The sequence below is a fragment of the Physeter macrocephalus genome, unplaced genomic scaffold (assembly GCF_002837175.3).
Source record: "Physeter macrocephalus isolate SW-GA unplaced genomic scaffold, ASM283717v5 random_358, whole genome shotgun sequence".
Lineage (NCBI taxonomy): Eukaryota > Metazoa > Chordata > Mammalia > Artiodactyla > Physeteridae > Physeter > Physeter macrocephalus.
This window is the reverse complement of record NW_021145606.1, coordinates 50,194-69,603: the sequence shown is the minus strand read 5'-3', so window position 1 is coordinate 69,603 and position 19,410 is coordinate 50,194. Positions and strand designations below refer to the sequence as shown.

General features: G+C 47.0%; 1 protein-coding gene across 1 annotated transcript in view; it reads right to left on the bottom strand.

Moving 5' to 3' along the window:
- The window catches only part of KIF17 (kinesin family member 17), a 60,409-nt gene that overhangs the window by 5,388 nt on the left and 35,611 nt on the right, over positions 1–19,410 (bottom strand). The window contains exons 12-16 of the mRNA XM_055082859.1: positions 8,745–9,003; positions 7,626–7,696; positions 5,643–5,760; positions 1,388–4,668; positions 1,047–1,157 (exon numbers count right to left, since the gene is read on the bottom strand). Coding sequence (XP_054938834.1) covers positions 4,490–4,668; positions 5,643–5,760; positions 7,626–7,696; positions 8,745–9,003 — 627 coding nt within the window. The 3' untranslated portion in view covers positions 1,047–1,157; positions 1,388–4,489. The remainder of the gene's footprint in view (positions 1–1,046; positions 1,158–1,387; positions 4,669–5,642; positions 5,761–7,625; positions 7,697–8,744; positions 9,004–19,410) is intronic.

Sequence of the window (19,410 nt, the reverse complement as noted above, 5' to 3'; positions counted from 1 at the left end):
CAACAGTGAGAGGACCGCGTACCGCAAAAAAAAAAAAAAAAAAAAAAAGAGAACGACTGGGATGCTGACAAAGCACGACAAGAGGAGAACAGACCAAGGGACTGGGGTACTTCGTCTGGAGAAGAAACAACTGAATGGGCCCTGACTATGTGAAGGCTCTGTCTGTAAGCAAAATAAGCACTAGACCTGTTCTCTAAGGCCCTGGGGAGTATCAGAAACCCTTTCTCTCCCTGCCCCCAAATAAACAAAGCAGGAAGTGGGAGACAAATTCCAGTTTAATATAAGAACTTCTTAACAGAGTTGTCCGCTGCTGGAGTGGGTTGCCTCCTAAGATAGCAAGCTCTCTGTCACAGGAATGTCAATTGGAAAATCTAGTGAAGATGTTCATTCTGTTCAGCAACCAGTCTTCTGTTAAGCCCTGGACATATCCACCCAGCCTCAAACAGGGGGTAAGACTAGGTAATCACTAAAGCTTCTTTTCAGCCTAACTATGACTCCATCTGAATTCTTAGGATCAACTACCATCAGTGCCCCTCAACAGCAAACCATATTTATAGCACGCCATTTCCTCTTTCCACACAGGCAAACCCGATGGGGGGTGGGAGGGAGTGTCCATCTTTCTTATCAGGCCCTTTAACAGAGAAAACTCCCTTCCCTAAGTAGCAGAGCCAGGAGGGTTTTTTTTGTTTGTTTTTTTGGCCTCGCCGGGGGTCTTGTGGGATCTTAGTTCCCCGACCAGGGATTGAACCCGCACCCTCGGCCGTGAAAGTGCACAGAGTCCTCACCACCAGACCGCCAGGGAATCCCGAGCCCGGAGTTCTATGGTCTGCAACAACACTTGATCCCCCAATCAGCTGTGTCTTTTGGAAAGGAGATGTCCTCTCCTAAGCCCAGGTTAGAAGTTAACATTTTCCTCTTCTCTGTTGGCAGCAGCGCCCAGGGCTGGCGACTCACCCCATCCCAGAACATGCCCAAGATGCTGAAGAAAGGGATAAATCAGTCCTGGGCCTCGAATCCCAGTTCTGGGAGCGACCGGCAGCCCTTACCTTCTACCGAAGGGGAGAAGATGATGAGATTGTCATAGAGGAACTCCCCGTACTTAATGAGGGACAGGCTGGGGTCATCTGCGGTCTTGAATGTGAGTACAAAGCCCCGATCTGGAGAAGAAAACAGCGAGCTGAGGCAGACGGGGACGCAAAGGGAAACCACAGCTGCAGAGATCATGACCGTTCTCCGCCCCCACCCTCCCGCCCCACTAGAGGCAGGTCAGACCTGGACGGCCAGCTCATGGAAAACGAGTGGGAGGGAGGGCGGCCAATGTCCTCGGGCTTGGGGACCTTTCCAACCCCAGACTTTCACCTGCCGCCCCCTCGGACCCCAGTCTCACCCTTCAGGCTCCGGAAGAAAAGCGAATGCGTCTCCCGCAGGTTGAGGTTGTCCAGCAGCACCAAGGTGCGGGGACCGCTGGCGCCGACCAGGCCAAGCAAGGGCAGCAGCAGCCACAAGATGGACCAAGCACGGGCCGCGGCGCCGAGCCCCATATTCCTGCTCCTGCCAAAGAACCCAAGCACCTGGATACCGGAAGTGCCCCTTCCACAGTCGCCCAATCGCGGCCCGTGGTCGTGGAGTACCACCCGGAAGTAATCCGCGTACGTCGGGGCTGGGCGTTCGGAGCCGCGGCTCCGACGGTGAGGAGCGGGGAGCGCGGCCGGAAGTGCACCGGTAGGAGGCGGATACTCTGAATGCTATTGGTGGAAGGGGCGCGCGGCTCCGCCTCTCGAAAGGAAAAGGCTCAATCCTAGAGAGACAGCTCTGCTGCCGCGGCCAATCAACAGAGTTAATAGCCCTTTGGTTCCGCCCATCCCGGGCTTCCGCCCGGAGCCCAGAACCTGCTTCCCGCCGGAGCTTGGGACTGATGGGTGGATCCCGCCTCTTCAACCTCTTGGTCCTGGTCTGGGCCGTCGCGTTCAGGACAGGGTCTGGGGCAGTGGCGGCGTCAACTCGGGCCACCTCCTCGGTCTTCACTGGCCTGGGACAGATTCGACTAGGAACAAGGCCCCACCCCCACTGTCTCCAGGGAGAAAGTGGTTGGAAAAAGATCAGGGAGGGGGTGGAGAATTTGTCCTGCTGCTCAGGGGCCCAGGGCCTTGGCGCGGGCCTGTCCTCCCCCGCCTGGTGGTGGACCACACTGGAGGCAGTGTGGATGAGCGGCGGACTGGCCTACCAATCAAAAGCTCTAGCTGAGTTCATTTCCAAGCCCCGTCTCTCACGAGCCCTGTTACCTGGGCATTTCCCTGGTCTCCAGGCCACTGTCCTAGGCTGGCAATAGACACTGGCGAGGCCCAGCTCTCCTACTTACCTGTGTGCCTTTGGAACAGCCTTCGCTCGTGGGTGGACTAGGGCGGGTTTTGAAGCACTTCGTGCAGAGCCAGGCTGAGCCTCCACTCAGTACTGCTTGCCCCCACCCCTTCTAAACTGACACAAGGGCAACCCGCTCACCTCAGACCTGCCTCAGTCCCACCACGACTCTAAGTAAAAGCTACCACAAGCATCTCCAAGCCTTCAGCTATTCTGTGGGTCCCAAACACAATCCCAGGGCAAATGGTGAAGGTAACTGTGAAGAGAGAAGGTAGCCTTTCTGTTCTGACCTCTTATACTTGTCCACCAAGCCAAGAATGCGGGGGCAAAAGTCAAAGTCTCGCTCTGTGCATCTCCTTAGCGGATTCTACCTCCATCCCCTGCATGGAAGGTTAGGGCTGCACGGAAAGTTAAGCCTCTCACCCCTAGCTCCTGCCCCACAGCCCAGCCCTCCTGCCCTTCTGCACACAATGCCACGTCAATCCACCTCAAGCTCAGACCTGATGGTGCCGGCCCGTTGCTGAGCAGTCTGCCACAGCTCAGGGGCACCCAAAGGCTATTTACTCAGGTCTCCACCTAAACTCATCTTGGCAGCCTCATCAGCTTCTCCATCCCTGCTCAGGACTTCCATGGAACAGTTCTCCTCCCACCTTTAACATACCCTGAGCTTCCCCACCTCCTGCCTTTTGTTCATGCAGCCCCCTCCACCAGGAACCCTCTTCCCACATTCCCATCTTAAGCCCCGGGATCTTCTCCATCCTTTATGGTAGCCCTACCCACTGCTGCTCCCTTCACAAGGGCACTTTGTTCCCCATAAAGACCTGATCTTACATCCTCTTGCTCAAAGTATGCACTGCGGCCTGACTTCCCTTAGACTGATCTCCGAAGTTTCCTAATCACCTTCCACCCTAGCTTCTCCAGAGCGTGAACTCCTTGGCCCAGACATGTGGCTTGTGGCAGGTATCACAGTAATTAATACAAAATATGGAGGGGGAGGATTTAGGGGGACTAACACAGTACCTGCTATGCAACAGGAACTTTACACACTATCTCATTTAACCTTCACGATAACCCTATGAGGTTGGTATCCCCATTTCACAGATGAGGCTCAGCGTGAAATGAGGCTTAGGATAGCACCAAAGGCCAAGACTTTTCCCTCAGATTGTGGGCCCCTCCCACAGGGCAGGCCTGGGATACAATGGGCAAGGGGATGGGTCTGTCTTAGGCAGGTGGGGTGGCCTGGATTCATTTCTGGCCGTGTTAGCACATGCAGTTCCAGCACAGCCCCTGACGGCCATCAAGACCTGGGTCTTCTCTGGGCCTCAGCAAGATGTGGCCTCTATTTTCCAAAACAAGGACTCTGCTTTCCTGGGTCACAGATCCTTCGAGAATCTAAGGACAGTTCACATTCACGTGCTCTCCCCAGAAAAATGCACTTATACTCACAATTACAGGGGATTGCAGAGACCCTGGAGCCTACAGGCAGTTAAGAATCCCTGCTCCAGAAAGAGCTTCCCCATGAAGGCCAGGTAGTGGCAGGGAGGGGCCCCAGTGATGCTGTCAGATGATCAGAGAAGGGCAGTTCATCAGTTAAAGGCAGTTTATTAGGGAAGCTTAATGTGGAGTGGCCTCCTCTGGGCCGCAGACCAGCTGGGAGTAGGCAGCACGGGAACAGCTGCTCCAGGACTCCTGTGCCTGTCCCATAGGGCTTCCTCACCAAGCGGGGCCTACTAGGTGGAGGCACAATTTTCAATCACCAAGACATTGAGCTTGACCCATGTGGAAGTCACTGCCCCACTCTATCGGGCTGCGAGTGAAGGCCTTGAGGCAGAGCTGAGGTTTCTGAGCCCATGGAGGCACAGGACAACACTGGTGGGCACGGTGGCGGGCAGATGAAAACACCGACGTGGCGTGGAGAGCCGGAGCAGGTCTCGCCAAGGATGGTCCAGCCTCCGAGGAGCTCATGCCCCGGGCAGAGTGGGCTCTCTGGGTAGCAGGGAGGGGACTGTGCTTTCCCAGGGCCAGGGCCCCCTCGGAGGGGGGCAGGTGGGAAGAGACCTAGCTGGGTCTGCCCCGGAGGGGCCTGGCAGTCTCACGGAGTCCAAAGGCAGGGCAGCAGCAGGCAATGTGTTCACAGAGGCTCACCGCCAAAGCTGCTTTTGCTTTTCTTACGCTTGGCCTTGGTGAAGGGGATGTCAAGGGACTCAAGGCGGAAAGGCCGAGGCTGGGGCATTTCAGGGGCCTGGGTAGGTGGGATGGCAGAGCTGTTGCCAAGTGGGGAGCTGAGGCCTGGTGGCGAGCCGTGATGTGCTGTGGAGAAGCAGGGCAGAAGCGCTGGTAAGCCAGGAGCGCAGAGGATGGAGAGAAAAGACTCCGTGTGTGGGGGGTGCAAAGTCTGGTCCACCCCGCACCCAGCCAGAGGCCCTGGTACCGCAGCTGGGACCCCAAGCTCTGAGAAGCTGCTCTGGTTGAGGCCTTGGACCCAGCACTACATCTGCATCCAAAGGGTCTGGGCTGGAAGCATGGAGTTTTAAAGCCTCAGGCTGAGGCAGCCTGGACTGTCAAGCCACACAAGCCTGGTTCAAATCCCTGCTCCACCACTTCCTGGAAGTATAACCTTAGGGAGCCACTTGTCTCTGAGCCTCAGTTTCCTCATCTGCAACATGGGCATGATGCCAACTGCTCAGCTGATGTCAGCTTCTTTCCTGTCCAGCTTTTCCCTCCTTATTCCTCAATGCCACCCATTCTGTCTCTCAAATAACCTCCGTGTAGAACTGAGATTTGCTTTTTACTGGTATTTTACTGGAAGCTCTGTGGTCTTTGATTTTAGTTTTAAAAGCAGAGGAACAAAGTGATTTTCGATTCTTGCTTGTAAAAGTGTGTTTTGCTTTTGTGGTCCTGTTTGCCCCGACTTGGCTCAGGGGGAGAAAGTCACCATACTGGCATCTGAGGAAGCTGGTGAGCAACTGACCAAGTCCCAGCCAACTCCAGGCCGGGGCCCAAGCTGTGTGCTGAGGACCTTCTGCGTGTCGGGGAGACAGAGGATCCAACTCAGCACCCCCGACCGGGAGACGGAGTGGGGGAGAAAAGGGGAGGCTGTGTACTGAGCACTTCCCACCTCATCTCACCTGATCCTGAGGAAAAGGCATATCCCCCTCAGTTTACAGCTGAGGAAACTGAGGCTCAGAGAGGGAAAGGGGTTTCTGACCCAGGCCTGTGTGACTCCAAATCCTCCAGAGCTCTCAGGGAGGGCCTGGAGGACAGGAGGTGGGCAGGGTACTCACTGAGGCTCTTCATGGGATCCGTGCTGAGGATCTGGCTGGCCCGCTTGGGCCGGAAGTAGTTACTGGCAATGTTTTCACTGTCACTCCGACTGAGCATCAGCCTGTAGCGGTCTTCTTCCTGCTGAGATGCCAAATCCTCACAGCTTAAGACCCCTTGTTTGTGCAGTTCTTATCTGGGCCCTTACCCAGGGTTCAGCAGGCTCTGCCAGCCTGGGTGGCAGGGCTGCCCTGAACCTCACTGCCCACGTTGCTGTGCCCTACACTTCAGACCCCAGACACTTGCAGTGGGATCTGGGCAGCTCAGGACGAAGGGTCACAGTCACCAGCCAAGCCTACACATGCTCCTCCCCACCCTCCACCCCCATCTTCCTTGGGACGTGAAGTGCCTTGTTCCTCCTGCAAAGCTCAAAACAAGGTCCATCCGGGCAAGGACGATACTACACACCCTTAAACCCATCACAATATATTCATAGAATAGGTAAGACAGTACTCAGCTCATGAGCTCACTTATGATCATGAGAACTGGAGTCCCAACATTTTTATCACCAAGGACTAGTATTTTTCACTGCTATAGTGGATTTCTTTTCTTCAGCCTGAATCTCTTCCTTCAGGGAACTACCCTTCTCCCACTTGACATGGTCCTGGTGGGGTGATCATTCATAGCACCCTAATATCACCACTCCCACCTGCCCATCCCCTTGCTACACAGCTGGACATATGATCCAGACAGGGCCAATCACAGAACTACATCTTCTGGATATAGTCATTGGTCCAAGAGTAGGCTCATGACCCAGGCAGAGCCAATCAGAATCTTGCCACAAGCCTTGGTTTAAGGATGCTCTAAAAGACCAGGTCTCTCTTCCTATTGGATCACCAATTGCTAGCAGCCATCTTTCCTGCCACATGGAGAAAGCCTGCCTGGGTCCAAACCTAGGATTCCAAGTGAAGAAGAGCCAAAAGGTCAAGAAACACACAGAACCAGGACTGGTTGAGCCCCTTGGTCCAGCCATGCCTGAAACCGGTACACTTAACATGAACCAATAAATTCCCTAGTTTGCTTACTGGAACTAAAAGCATTCTAATATAACCCATTTGTGGTCCCAGGTTAAGAACGGTTGTTTCAGGAACAACTTGACACTTTTTTTTTTTTTTTTTTTTTTTACAAAGTTAAGGCATCAAAAGCAGCCAATCAGAGCTTTAACCAGCCTGAGTTGCTCAGGCGGAGATGCTTAGCTGGAATTCATTAACCTATGAGTGGCCTTATCATGACTGCAAACGTATTTTCTGTGTAGGTTTTCCAAAATATCTGTAATGGTTTAAGGCAGGGATCAGCAAATTACAGCCTATGGGCCAAATCTGGCCCACAGACTGTTCTTGTAAAGTTTTATTGGAACGCAGCTGTGCTCATTTGTTTACATATTGCGTATGGCTGGTTTTGTGCTATCATGGCAGAGTTGAGTAGTTGTGTCAGAGACCATATGGCCCCCAGACCCTAAAATATTTACTGTTTGGTCCTTTAGAGAAAAGTTTGCTGACCTCTGCTTTAAGGATATATATTTGTTGTAATACAAAATAAGGGAGATATGAAATAAAGTGACTTTAGAATCCCAATGACTGTTTATGGAAACTCTGAGGATGCTTTCAGTCCAAGGGTACCAGCTGGGACCAAGGGAACCAGAATGAACTCCTTGGCCACTGGGATTGAAGCTGAAGCTTCTGTCCTTCACCAGCAGGGTGGGCTGCCTTGAACCCCTGCTTTTCCTCTGGTCTCTATGCGCATAAAGGGCTTTTGAATGAGGGCCAGAGGGGGTGGAGGGTCTGGGCGCAAAGAATTACACAGAAAGGGTCCCGGCTCAGCCCCCCACTTTAATCATGAGGTGGACAGAAACAGAGTCCAGTTTCTACAGCAGCGCTGACGCACTGCGCCTTGGGGGCCAAGCCTGCCAGGTGCCAGCTCTCCCCTCGCTCTCCCAGAGACCTTACCTTGCCTGGTTCACCGTTGTCCGCTGTGGAGGTTTTGCGGGCTGATCTGTTCTGTAGCCCTGTTGAAACTGCTATGAGAAAACAGAAGCTGAGGTCACTGCTGCCTGGAATGAGGGCCAGAGGGACGGGGGGCTGGGCGCTCAGGCCTGGCTCAGGCTTGGAGCCAGGGGAGGACACCTCCCAGCTCAAGCAAGGGGATGGCTTTGGGAAACAGACAACAGGAGGGCTCAGACCAAAGAAGCCACTCCCCTGCCTCCAGGCTAGAGAGCAGGTGGGCGCAGGGAGAAAGGCCAACCTGCCTGCAGACTGTGGGAAATGGGGTGGATACCCTCTGACCAGGTGAGGCCCGGGGCGGGCCCCGGGGGATGTAGGAGCCTGCTTGCTTCCTGAACGGGCAGAGCCAGCAGGTGGCTGGAGAGGCTCCACCGTAAGTCTGACCCTACTCTGACTCAGTGGAGGTGGGGGAGCCTTCAAGATCATCTTTTCCAACCCCTTCTTTGTGAAGATCAGGGGACCAAAGCACAGAGAGGGACAGTGACCAACATAAGGTCACACAGGAGGTCAGTGGCAAAAGCAGAAGGTGAACCAGGCCTGAAACTCTGAACAGCTAGTTTCTGTCCCTGGCCTACAACTCACCACTATGACTGTGATTTTGGATAAGTCACTTACATTCTCTGAGATTCCTCATATGTAAAACAGGTGTAAAAAAACTTCGTCCTTCACAGGGTTATTGTAGGATGAAATAGTGACAATGATGATCATGATAAGAAAAAGTACCACACACTTAAAATGCGCCAGGCATGGCTCTAAGGGTTTTGCATGTACTAACACATTTTAAGCCACCCAGCAATCTTTAAGGAAAGTGCTGTTCTTAATCCCCATTTCACAGAGGAGGGCACTGAGTCCCCAAAAGGTCACACAGGGAATGGTGGAGCCAGAATTCCAACCCACATCTGTCTGACTCTTAGGTCCCCAACATTTTGGGTACCCAGAGTCACATGTCTGCTGTACCCACAGCCAGCAGGGAGAGGTGCATGGCCACCTGTCAGCCTGCAGGAGGGCAAACTGTGGAGAAGGGCGGGGACAACTGCTGGGGGGCAGCGCAGCAAAGTTCCTGACCTACTGGGAGGCTGGTTTTTATGATGATGGGCTGGGGGATCTTCCAGAAGCCATTATCCTCATCCCAGCAGGACTCGCGCCTTATCTTCTCCAGGTTGCTATAGTTACAGTCCCGGCGAATCAGGGGCTGCACCTGCTCAAAGAGCTGCTGCAAGAGCATAAAGTCACGTTCCTGCCGACGGATGGTGGCCAAGTAATCGATCTTCTCTAGCTCAAACTCTGACTGCAGATCTTTGATCTCCACCTCTGCCGCCCGAAGCTAAAAACAAAGGATGACAAGCAGTGAGCAGGAAAGACATCGACACATTTCACCATCCATCTGACCTCTGCATCCGCTCCCTGCCCCTCCAGCCAGCCACTCTTCCTCTGCTCACTGATCCACTCACCCGTCCATTCTAATCTCCACCATCTATCCTGTCATCCTTCCATTGATTCATTCACCTTCCCTCCCCCCTCTCCACTCAGTGTTTAAATGAGCACCTACAGGGTCCACAGCCCTGCAGAAAGCAGGAAGAGAGGCTGATCATCAACCCCCACTGCCAGCCCTCAGTCTCTATCCCACACTCATACATTTTATTCAGGAGCCTTTTAGAAGGCTCCACACATAAGACTGTAGTCACCACAGTCCTACAAGATCTCAGAGAACTGTACAAACTCTTTTTCTAAAAGAAGCAATAGGCATAAATTCTCAGACTCAACAGTCCTTGCTCTCCCACTGCCACAATCCTGTTACGACGTGACAAACACCAGACTTAAGAATAAGACCCACCTTGATTTAACCATGGGTTCCAGATTTTTTTGATCTCCTGCCCAGGTCTGCCAGACTGGCCCTCCATAGCCTCCTAAGCATGGGGACTCCCAACTCCAACCAGGCCCTCCCTGAACCCCAAGACACCTTGGCGCAACGTTTCCTCAAAGAGCAGGGACAGTTTGATTAGTAAGGAAGACTGTTTTAAATTCATGGGAGGGCTTCCCTGGTGGCGCAATGGTTAAGAATCCGCCTGCCAATGCAGGGGACATGGGTTCGAGCCCTGGTCCGGGAAGATCCCACGTGCCACGGAGCAACTAAGCCCGTGCGCCACAACTACCGAGCCTGCGCACCACAACTACTGAAGCTCACACGCCTAGAGCCCGTGCTCCGCAACAAGAGAAGCCACCGCAATGAGAAGCCTGTGCACCCAACTAGAGAAAGCCCGCGCACAGCAACGAAGACCCAATGCAGACAAAAATAAATAAATAAAATAAAATAAACTTTTTTAAAAATTTAAAAATAAATTCATGGGAATGATAGTCACATGTAACCAACAGAGAACACAGGATGCCTGGTAGGACACAGGTGGGCAGGGAGCCATCTGGGAGGGGTGGGTACACAGGGCCTTCAACTAAATTAATTATGCTCCATGAATGTAGCTAGATAGTAGATACATGGCATTCATGGTAACAATCTTAATATATTTTTGTACATTTGTAATCATTCACAATGATTTTTATAACAGCTTTATTGAGATATAGTTCACGTCATACAATTCACCCATTTAAAGTGTACAATTTGGGAATTCCTTGGTGGTCCAGTGGTTAGGACTCCACGCTCTCACTGCCAAGGGCCTGGGTTCAATCCTTTAGTAGGGAACTAAAATCCCACAAGCCGTGCAGCACAGCCAAAAAATAAAATAAAAAATAAAGTATACAATTCAGTGGCTTTTAGCATATTCAGAGTTGTACAATCATCACCACCAGTCTACTTTCTGTCTCTATAGATATGCTCATTCTGGACATTTCATATAAATGTAATCATACAACATGTGGTCTTTTGTATCTGGCTTCTTTCAATGAACATAGAGTTTTCAAGGTTCATCCATGTTGTAGAACATGTCAACACTTCATTCCTTTTCCTGCCAAATAATATTCCATTGTGTGGATATATCACATTATTTTTTCATTCATGATTGTTTTCATTTGCAGCTATAATAAATAATGCGACTATGAACATCAGTGTACAATTTTTTATGTGGATACATTTTTGTTGTTCTTGAGTGTAACTGCTGGGTCATATGGTAACACTATGTTTAAGCAATTGAGGAACTTCCAGACTATTTTTCAAAGCAGTATATGAGGGCTCCACATACCCACAAGCAGTATATGAGGCTTCCAATTTCTCCACATCCTCACCAACATTTGTTATTGTATGTCTTTTTTACTACAATCATTCCAGTGGGTATGAGATGGTATCTCACGGTGATTTTATTTATTTATTTTTTTAAATTTTTTGCGGTACGCGGGCCTCTCACTATTGTGGCCTCTCCCGTTGCAGAGCACAGGCTCCGGACGCGCAGGCTCAGCGGCCATGGCTCACAGGCCCAGCCGCTCCGCGGCAAATAAATTCATGGGAATGATAGTCACATGTAACCAACAGAGAACACAGGATGCCTGGTAGGACACAGGTGGGCAGGGAGCCATCTGGGAGGGGTGGGTACACAGGGCCTTCAACTAAATTAATTATGCTCCATGAATGTAGCTAGATAGTAGATACATGGCATTCATGGTAACAATCTTAATATATTTTTGTACATTTGTAATCATTCACAATGATTTTTATAACAGCTTTATTGAGATATAGTTCACGTCATACAATTCACCCATTTAAAGTGTACAATTTGGGAATTCCTTGGTGGTCCAGTGGTTAGGACTCCACGCTCTCACTGCCAAGGGCCTGGGTTCAATCCTTTAGTAGGGAACTAAAATCCCACAAGCCGTGCAGCACAGCCAAAAAATAAAATAAAAAATAAAGTATACAATTCAGTGGCTTTTAGCATATTCAGAGTTGTACAATCATCACCACCAGTCTACTTTCTGTCTCTATAGATATGCTCATTCTGGACATTTCATATAAATGTAATCATACAACATGTGGTCTTTTGTATCTGGCTTCTTTCAATGAACATAGAGTTTTCAAGGTTCATCCATGTTGTAGAACATGTCAACACTTCATTCCTTTTCCTGCCAAATAATATTCCATTGTGTGGATATATCACATTATTTTTTCATTCATGATTGTTTTCATTTGCAGCTATAATAAATAATGCGACTATGAACATCAGTGTACAATTTTTTATGTGGATACATTTTTGTTGTTCTTGAGTGTAACTGCTGGGTCATATGGTAACACTATGTTTAAGCAATTGAGGAACTTCCAGACTATTTTTCAAAGCAGTATATGAGGGCTCCACATACCCACAAGCAGTATATGAGGCTTCCAATTTCTCCACATCCTCACCAACATTTGTTATTGTATGTCTTTTTTACTACAATCATTCCAGTGGGTATGAGATGGTATCTCACGGTGATTTTATTTATTTATTTTTTTAAATTTTTTGCGGTACGCGGGCCTCTCACTATTGTGGCCTCTCCCGTTGCAGAGCACAGGCTCCGGACGCGCAGGCTCAGCGGCCATGGCTCACAGGCCCAGCCGCTCCGCGGCATGTGGGATCTTCCCGCACTGGGGCACGAACCCGCGTCCCCTGCATTGGCAGGCGGACTTTCAACCACTGCGCCACCAGGGAAGCCCCTCACTGTGATTTTGAGTTGCATTTCCCTAATGGCTAATGATGTTGAACATCTTTTCATGTGTTTATTGGCCATTTGTATATCTTCTTTGGAGAAATGTCTGTTCAGATCCTTTGCCCATTTTAAAACTGGGTGGTCTTTTTATTCTTGAGTTGTAAGTTTTTAAAATATTTTCTAGATGCAAGCATCTTATCATACTATATGATCTGAAAATATATTCTTTCATTCTGTGAGATGTCTTTTCTCTTTTTTGATAGTGTTTCTTGAAGCACAAAAGTTTAATTTTTTTAAAATACCTGCTGGTTCTTTTTTTGTTTTGCTTTGTTGTGTTCTGGCTGCACCCTGCGGCTTGTGGGATCTTAGCTCCCTGACCATGGATTGAACCTGGGCCCTCAGCAGTGAAAGTGTGGGGTCCTAACCACTGGACCGCCAGGGAATTCCTACAAAAGTTTAATTTTGATTAAGTCCAATTTATCTTTTATTCCTTTGTTGTTTGTGCTTTTGGTATCATACCTAAGAAAGCATTACCTAATTAAAGGTAATAAAGATTTAAACCTGCATTTTCTTCTAAGAGTTTTATAGTTTTAGCCCTTCTATTTAGGTTTTCGACTCATTTTGAGTTAATTTTTGTATACTACATGAGGTTGGAGTCCAGCATCTTTCTTTGGCATGTGGGTATCTAGTTGTCCCAGCATCATTGGTTGAAAAGACTATCCTTTCTCCATTGAATCATCTTGGCACCCTCTTTGAAAATCAACTAACTGTAAATGTGAGGGTTTATTTCTAGACCCCCAGTTCCATTCCACTGATTCTATATGTCTGTATTTACACCAGTACCATTTAGCCTTGATTACTGTAACTTCGTAGGAAATTTTGAATCAGGAAGTATGAGTCCTCCAACTTTGTTCTTTTCAAGATTATTTTGGCTATTCTGAGTCCCTTGAATCTCCATATGAACTTTAAGATCAGCTTGTCAGTTTCTTCAAACAAGCCAGCTGGTTCTTTGAGAGTGATTGCTTTGAAATCTGCAGATCAATTTGAGAAATATTGCCATCTTGTCAAAATTAAGTCTTCCAATCTATGAACATGGTATATCTTTCCATTTATTTAGGTATCCTTTTCTCTCTCTCTCTCTTTTTTTTTGGTCACGCTGCACAGCACACAGGGTATCTTAGTTCCCTGACCAGGGATGGAACCCATGCCCCTTGCAGTGGAGGTGCAGAGTCTTAACCACTGGAACGCCAGTGAAGTTTCTATTTAGGTATTCTTAATTTCTCTCAACAATGTTTTATAGTTTTTGGAATATAAGTTTCGTACTTCTTTTGTAAAACTTTTTCCTGGGCTTCCCTGCTGGTGCAGTGGTTAAGAATCCGCCTGCCAATGCAGGGGACACGGGTTCGAGCCCTGGTCCAGGAAGATCCCACATGCTGCGGAGCAACTAAGCCCGTGCGCCACAACTACTGAGCCTGCGCTCTAGAGCCTGCGAGCCACAACTACTGAAGCCCGCGTACCTAGAGTCCGTGCTCTGCAACAAGAGAAGCCACCGCAATGAGAAGCCTGTGCACCGCAACAGAGTAGCCCCCGCTCTCTGCAACTAGAGAAAAGAAGCCTGTGCACCGCAACAAAGAGTAGCCCCCGCTCTCTGCAACTAGAGAAAGCCCACGCGCAGCAACGAAGACCCAACGCAGCCAAAAATAAATAAATTAAATAAATAAATTTATTTTAAAAAAAACAAAAAACTTTTTCCTAAGTATTTTATTCTTTTTGATGTATTGTAAATGAAATTGTTTTCTTAAATCTATTTGCAGATTATTCATTGCAAGTGTACAGAAATACTTTTTTGTATTTTTTTAATAGTTTTTTTTTAAAACTGCTTTTTCCTTATTGATCTTATATCCTGCTGAACTTGTTCATTGATTCCAGTAGATTTTTTAGTGGATTCCTTAAGATTTTCTATATATAAAGATCATGTCATCTGAAACTAGAGATAGTTTTACTTATTCTTTGCCAATCTAGATGCCTTTCACTTCACTTTCTTGCTTAACTGCCCTTGCTAGAACCACCAGTCCAATGTTGAACAGAAGTTGTAAGAGCAAGTACCCTTTTCTTGTTTCTGATCTTAAGGGAAAAGCATTCTGTCTTTCACCACTGAGTATGATGTTAGCTGTGAGTTTTTCATGCCCTTTATCAGGCTGAAGAAGTTACCTTCCATTCCTAGTTTGTTGAGTGTTTTTATCATGACAGGTTTTGAATTTTGTTAAATGCTTTTTCTGCATCTATTAAGATGATCATGTAGATTTTGTCCTTTATTCTATCGATATTACATTAATTGATTTTTGGATGCTAAACCAACCTTGAATTCCTGGGATAAATCCCACTTCAGCATGGTGTATAATCCTTTTTATATGTTGCTAGATTTGGTGTGCTGGTACTTTGGAGAGCATTTTTAATGTATATTCATTAAAATATTGGTTATAGTTTTCTTGTTATGTCTTTGTCTGGTTTTGGTATCAGGTGCTACTGGCCCCATAGAAAGAGTTGAGAAGTGTTCTCTTCTACTTCATAATGGTTTTTAAAAATAACTTTGTCAGCCAATAGCCTTCATTTCACAAACAAAATCCAGTTAGAAGATATAATGGAGGGGACGACTTCCCTGGTGGCGCAGTGGTTAAGAATCTGCCTGCCAATGCAGGGGGCACGGGTTCCAGCCCTGGTCTGGGAAGATCCCACATGCCACAGAGCAACTAAGCCCGTGTGCCACAACTACTGAGCCTGTGCTCTAGAGCGCAAGCCACAACTACTGAGCTTGTGTGTTGCAACTACGGAAGCCCGCGTGCCTAGAGTCCGTGCTCTGGAACAAGAGAAGCCACTGCAATGAGGAGACTACACGCTGCAATAAGGAGCCTGCACACCGAAACAAAGAGTAGCCCCCGCTCACTGCAACTAGGGAAAGCCCATGCACAGCAATGAAGACCCAATGCAGCCAAAAATAAATAAATAAATTTATTATTATTATTTAAGTTATAGGGGCTTCCCCAGTGGCACAGTGGTTGAGGATCCGCCTGCCAATGCAGGGGACATGGGTTCGATCCCTGGCCCGGGAAGATCCCACATGCCGCGGAGCAACTAAGCTCGTGTGCCACAACTACTGAGCCTGTGCTCTAGAGCCCGTGAGCCACAACTACTGAGCCCGCGTGCTGCAATTACTGAAGCCTACGCGCCTAGAGCCCGTGCTAGACAATGAGGGAAGCCACTGCAATGAGAAGCCCGCGCACCGCCACGAAGAGTAGCTCGCCGCAACTAGAGAAAGCCCGCGTGCAGCAACGAAGACCCAACACAGCCATAAATAAATAAATAAATAAATAAATAAATAAAATTTTTTTAAAGAAAAGTTATAATGGAGCAGGATACCCCATCGAGGAAAGCAAATAAAATAAAATACCTAAGTGTAAAATTAACAAGATATGTCTAAAACCTATATGAGGAAATCTATAAAATACTCCTGAGTGACATAAAAATTGATTTGAACTAATAGAAAGATATGCCATGGATGTTCCTGAACAGGGTAACTCAACTTCATAAAAATGTCAATACTCCCAAGCTAAATTATAAATATAACATAATTCTCCCCAAAATTCCACCGCTCTTTTCTTTTTCTTTTGAGCTAACCCAATTGTTTATAAAGTTCATTTGCCGGTGGCGGGGTGGGAAGCAAACAAGAAAGAATAGCCAGGTAAAACCTGGAAAAGAAAATCACTGAGAGGATTTTCCTCTGCATCTTCTTTATAATCTTTATAAAACAGATTATAAAGCCTCTGAATTTTAAACAAAGTAGCTGACACTGGTACATGAATAGACAGAGCAAGAGAAATGAACAGAAAATCCAGAAATACATCTAAATACATACAGAAACTTAGCATACAAAAGAACAGCACTGAAGTCAGTGGAGAATAAATGGACTTTTCAAAAAATGGTGCAAAAGATAATACTGAATCAGCTCCTCACACATGCACCACAATAAATTCCAAGTGGATCAGAGATTTAAATGTAAAAACAACAAACCCCATACAAGTTCTAGAAGAAAACACAAGTGAAGATTTCCAACTATGACTCAAAATCTATATGCAATAATTTAAAAGTTGCTCAACTTGAACAAAAAAAATTTTATGGAAAAATACCATAAAGCATAGTAAAAAGTGACAATAACTAGAAAAAAAATTTCCAACTTATATCACAGACCAACAGTTAATATCTCTAATATAAATTATAATACTTCTCATATAAAGAGCTCCTACAAGTAGAGAAGAAAAAGAACCACCATCTTGTGAACACAGTTCCGAGAATAAAACCTGCAAACATCCCTAAAACGTATGAAAAAATGCTCAACCTTGCTCACAGTATAAAAAATGCAGATTAAAACTGCACTGAATCATAAAATAAATGTCTTGGGAATGTAACACACAGCATGGAGACTACAGTTAATAACACTGTGTTGCATATTTGAAAGTTGCTAAGAGAGTTGATCTTAAAGGTTCTCATCACAAGAAAAAGAATTTGTAACTGTGTGAGGGGATGCATGTTAACTAGACTTATTGTGGCGATCATTTCACAATATGTACAAATACCCAATCATTACATTCTATACTGAAACCAATATAAGGTTATATGTCAATTATATCTCAATTTTTCTTAATGTACAAAAGGAAACTACGGACTTTCTTGGAGGTCCAGTGGTTAAGACTCCGTGCTTCCACTGCACGGGGCGTGGGTTCCATCCCTGGTCAGGGAACTAAGATCCCGCATGCTGTGCAGTGTGGCCAATAAATAAATAAATAAATAAATAAATAAATCTAGGGGGGAATAACATGAGGACTCCATATTTTTTTTTAAAAAAGAAAACTACACTGAGGTGCTACTTCTTATCTATCAGAATGGCAAAAATCCAAACAATGTTCAGTATAATCTGTTGGTGAGGCTGTGAGAAAACACACGCATGCATGCTAGTGGAAGCACAAAAGGACACAGCCCCCATGGAGGGAAGTTGGCAATATCTAGCAAAATCACACATGTATTTACTCTTTGTCCCAGCAATCCCAGTTGGAGGAATTGATTCCAAAGGAATCTACCAAAAATATAAAAGTAGTATGCACAGACTATTCACTAGAGCACTCCTTATTGTAGCAAAAGATTGGAAATGTCCATCATGACTTTTGAGTAAACAATGATACAGCCTCACGGTGGAGCACCATGTAGCAGTAAAAAGCAATGAGGGATATTTCTAGATATTGCTATGGAGTGATCTTCAGGATATATCATTATGTGAAAAAAAAAAAAGCTAGGTGGGGGAAGTGTGTATTGTAGCTACTTTTATCCAAGAAGGGGGCGGATATGTATGGGGAGAAGAATGGGTGTGCACACACACACACACACACACACACACACACACACACGTTTGTTTATATTTTAAAAATATATACACAGATACCTAAATCTGAATGTCTCCAGAGAGAGCCTCAGAAAAACATACAGAACAATGAGGAGAAAAAATAAAACCATCCTGAGCCCAGGCACTGATTGGGAGACAGAGAACACTAGAAGCTTCAAATTATCAATAAATTCAGCAGACAGCTCCTAGCCCACCCCACAGGGGGATAAGTGGAGGGCACCCAGGAAAGCATGTGAGAGGACAAGGTGACAGAAGGCAGTTAAATCACTCCCCAAAGAGAAAGCCCCACTCTGACGGTGGGAAAACACTGAAAACAGATCTGACATTGGGAAATTGATAGGAGAGACTGAAATGTGTGCAGGACTCAAGCTATTAGTCTCTCTAAGGCACTGCTCTGGAGGTCATTTAGAGAGCACTTAGAAGCAGGAGATGCCCCTTGAGGTGGAAATTAAAAGTCCTGCAGAAACAAGAGAAAATTACAAAAGAAGCAATGGCCCCTCTCCCCAAAATAAATAAATAAATAAATAATTTTTTTAAAAAAAACTGCTTTGGAAGGCAAGATTTTTGCCCCTATGATTTTCATCCCCTGGCGTTATGCCTGTGAATATGTTATCTTAAATGGCAAAAGAACTTTGCAAATGGAATTAATGTTATTAATCAGTTGACTTTAAAATAGGGAGATTATCCCATATTATCGAGCGGGTCCAAGGTAATCAAGTGTGCCACGTGGGAGAGGGGGGCAGAGACATGGGCAGAAGAGGTGCATTGGAAGGGAGGCTTCACAGAAGTAAGGCAGGAGGAGAGTCAAAGAGATTGGAAGAAGGATTCCCTGGTGGCGCAGTGGTCAAGAATCCGCCTCCCAATGCAGGGGACACGGGTTCAAGCCCTGGTCCAGGGAAGCAGGAGATGCCCCTTGAGGTGGAAATTAAAAGTCCTGCAGAAACAAGAGAAAATTACAAAAGAAGCAATGGCCCCTCTCCCCAAAATAAATAAATAAATAAATAATTTTTTTAAAAAAAACTGCTTTGGAAGGCAAGATTTTTGCCCCTATGATTTTCATCCCCTGGCGTTATGCCTGTGAATATGTTATCTTAAATGGCAAAAGAACTTTGCAAATGGAATTAATGTTATTAATCAGTTGACTTTAAAATAGGGAGATTATCCCATATTATCGAGCGGGTCCAAGGTAATCAAGTGTGCCACGTGGGAGAGGGGGGCAGAGACATGGGCAGAAGAGGTGCATTGGAAGGGAGGCTTCACAGAAGTAAGGCAGGAGGAGAGTCAAAGAGATTGGAAGAAGGATTCCCTGGTGGCGCAGTGGTCAAGAATCCGCCTCCCAATGCAGGGGACACGGGTTCAAGCCCTGGTCCAGGAAGATCCCACATGCCGAGGAGCAACTAAGCCCGTGCGCCACAACTACTGAACTCGCGCGCCTAGCGCCCGTGCTCTACAAGAGAAGCCACTGCAGTGAGAAGCCCACGCACCGCAACGAAGAGCAGCCCCTGCTCTCAGCAACTAGAGAAAGCCCACGTGCATCAATGAAGACCCAACGCAGCCAAAAATAAATAAATAAAATAAATAAATTTATTTTTTAAAAAAATCCATTAAGGGCTTCCCTGGTGGCGCAGTGGTTGAGAGTCCGCCTGCCGATGCAGG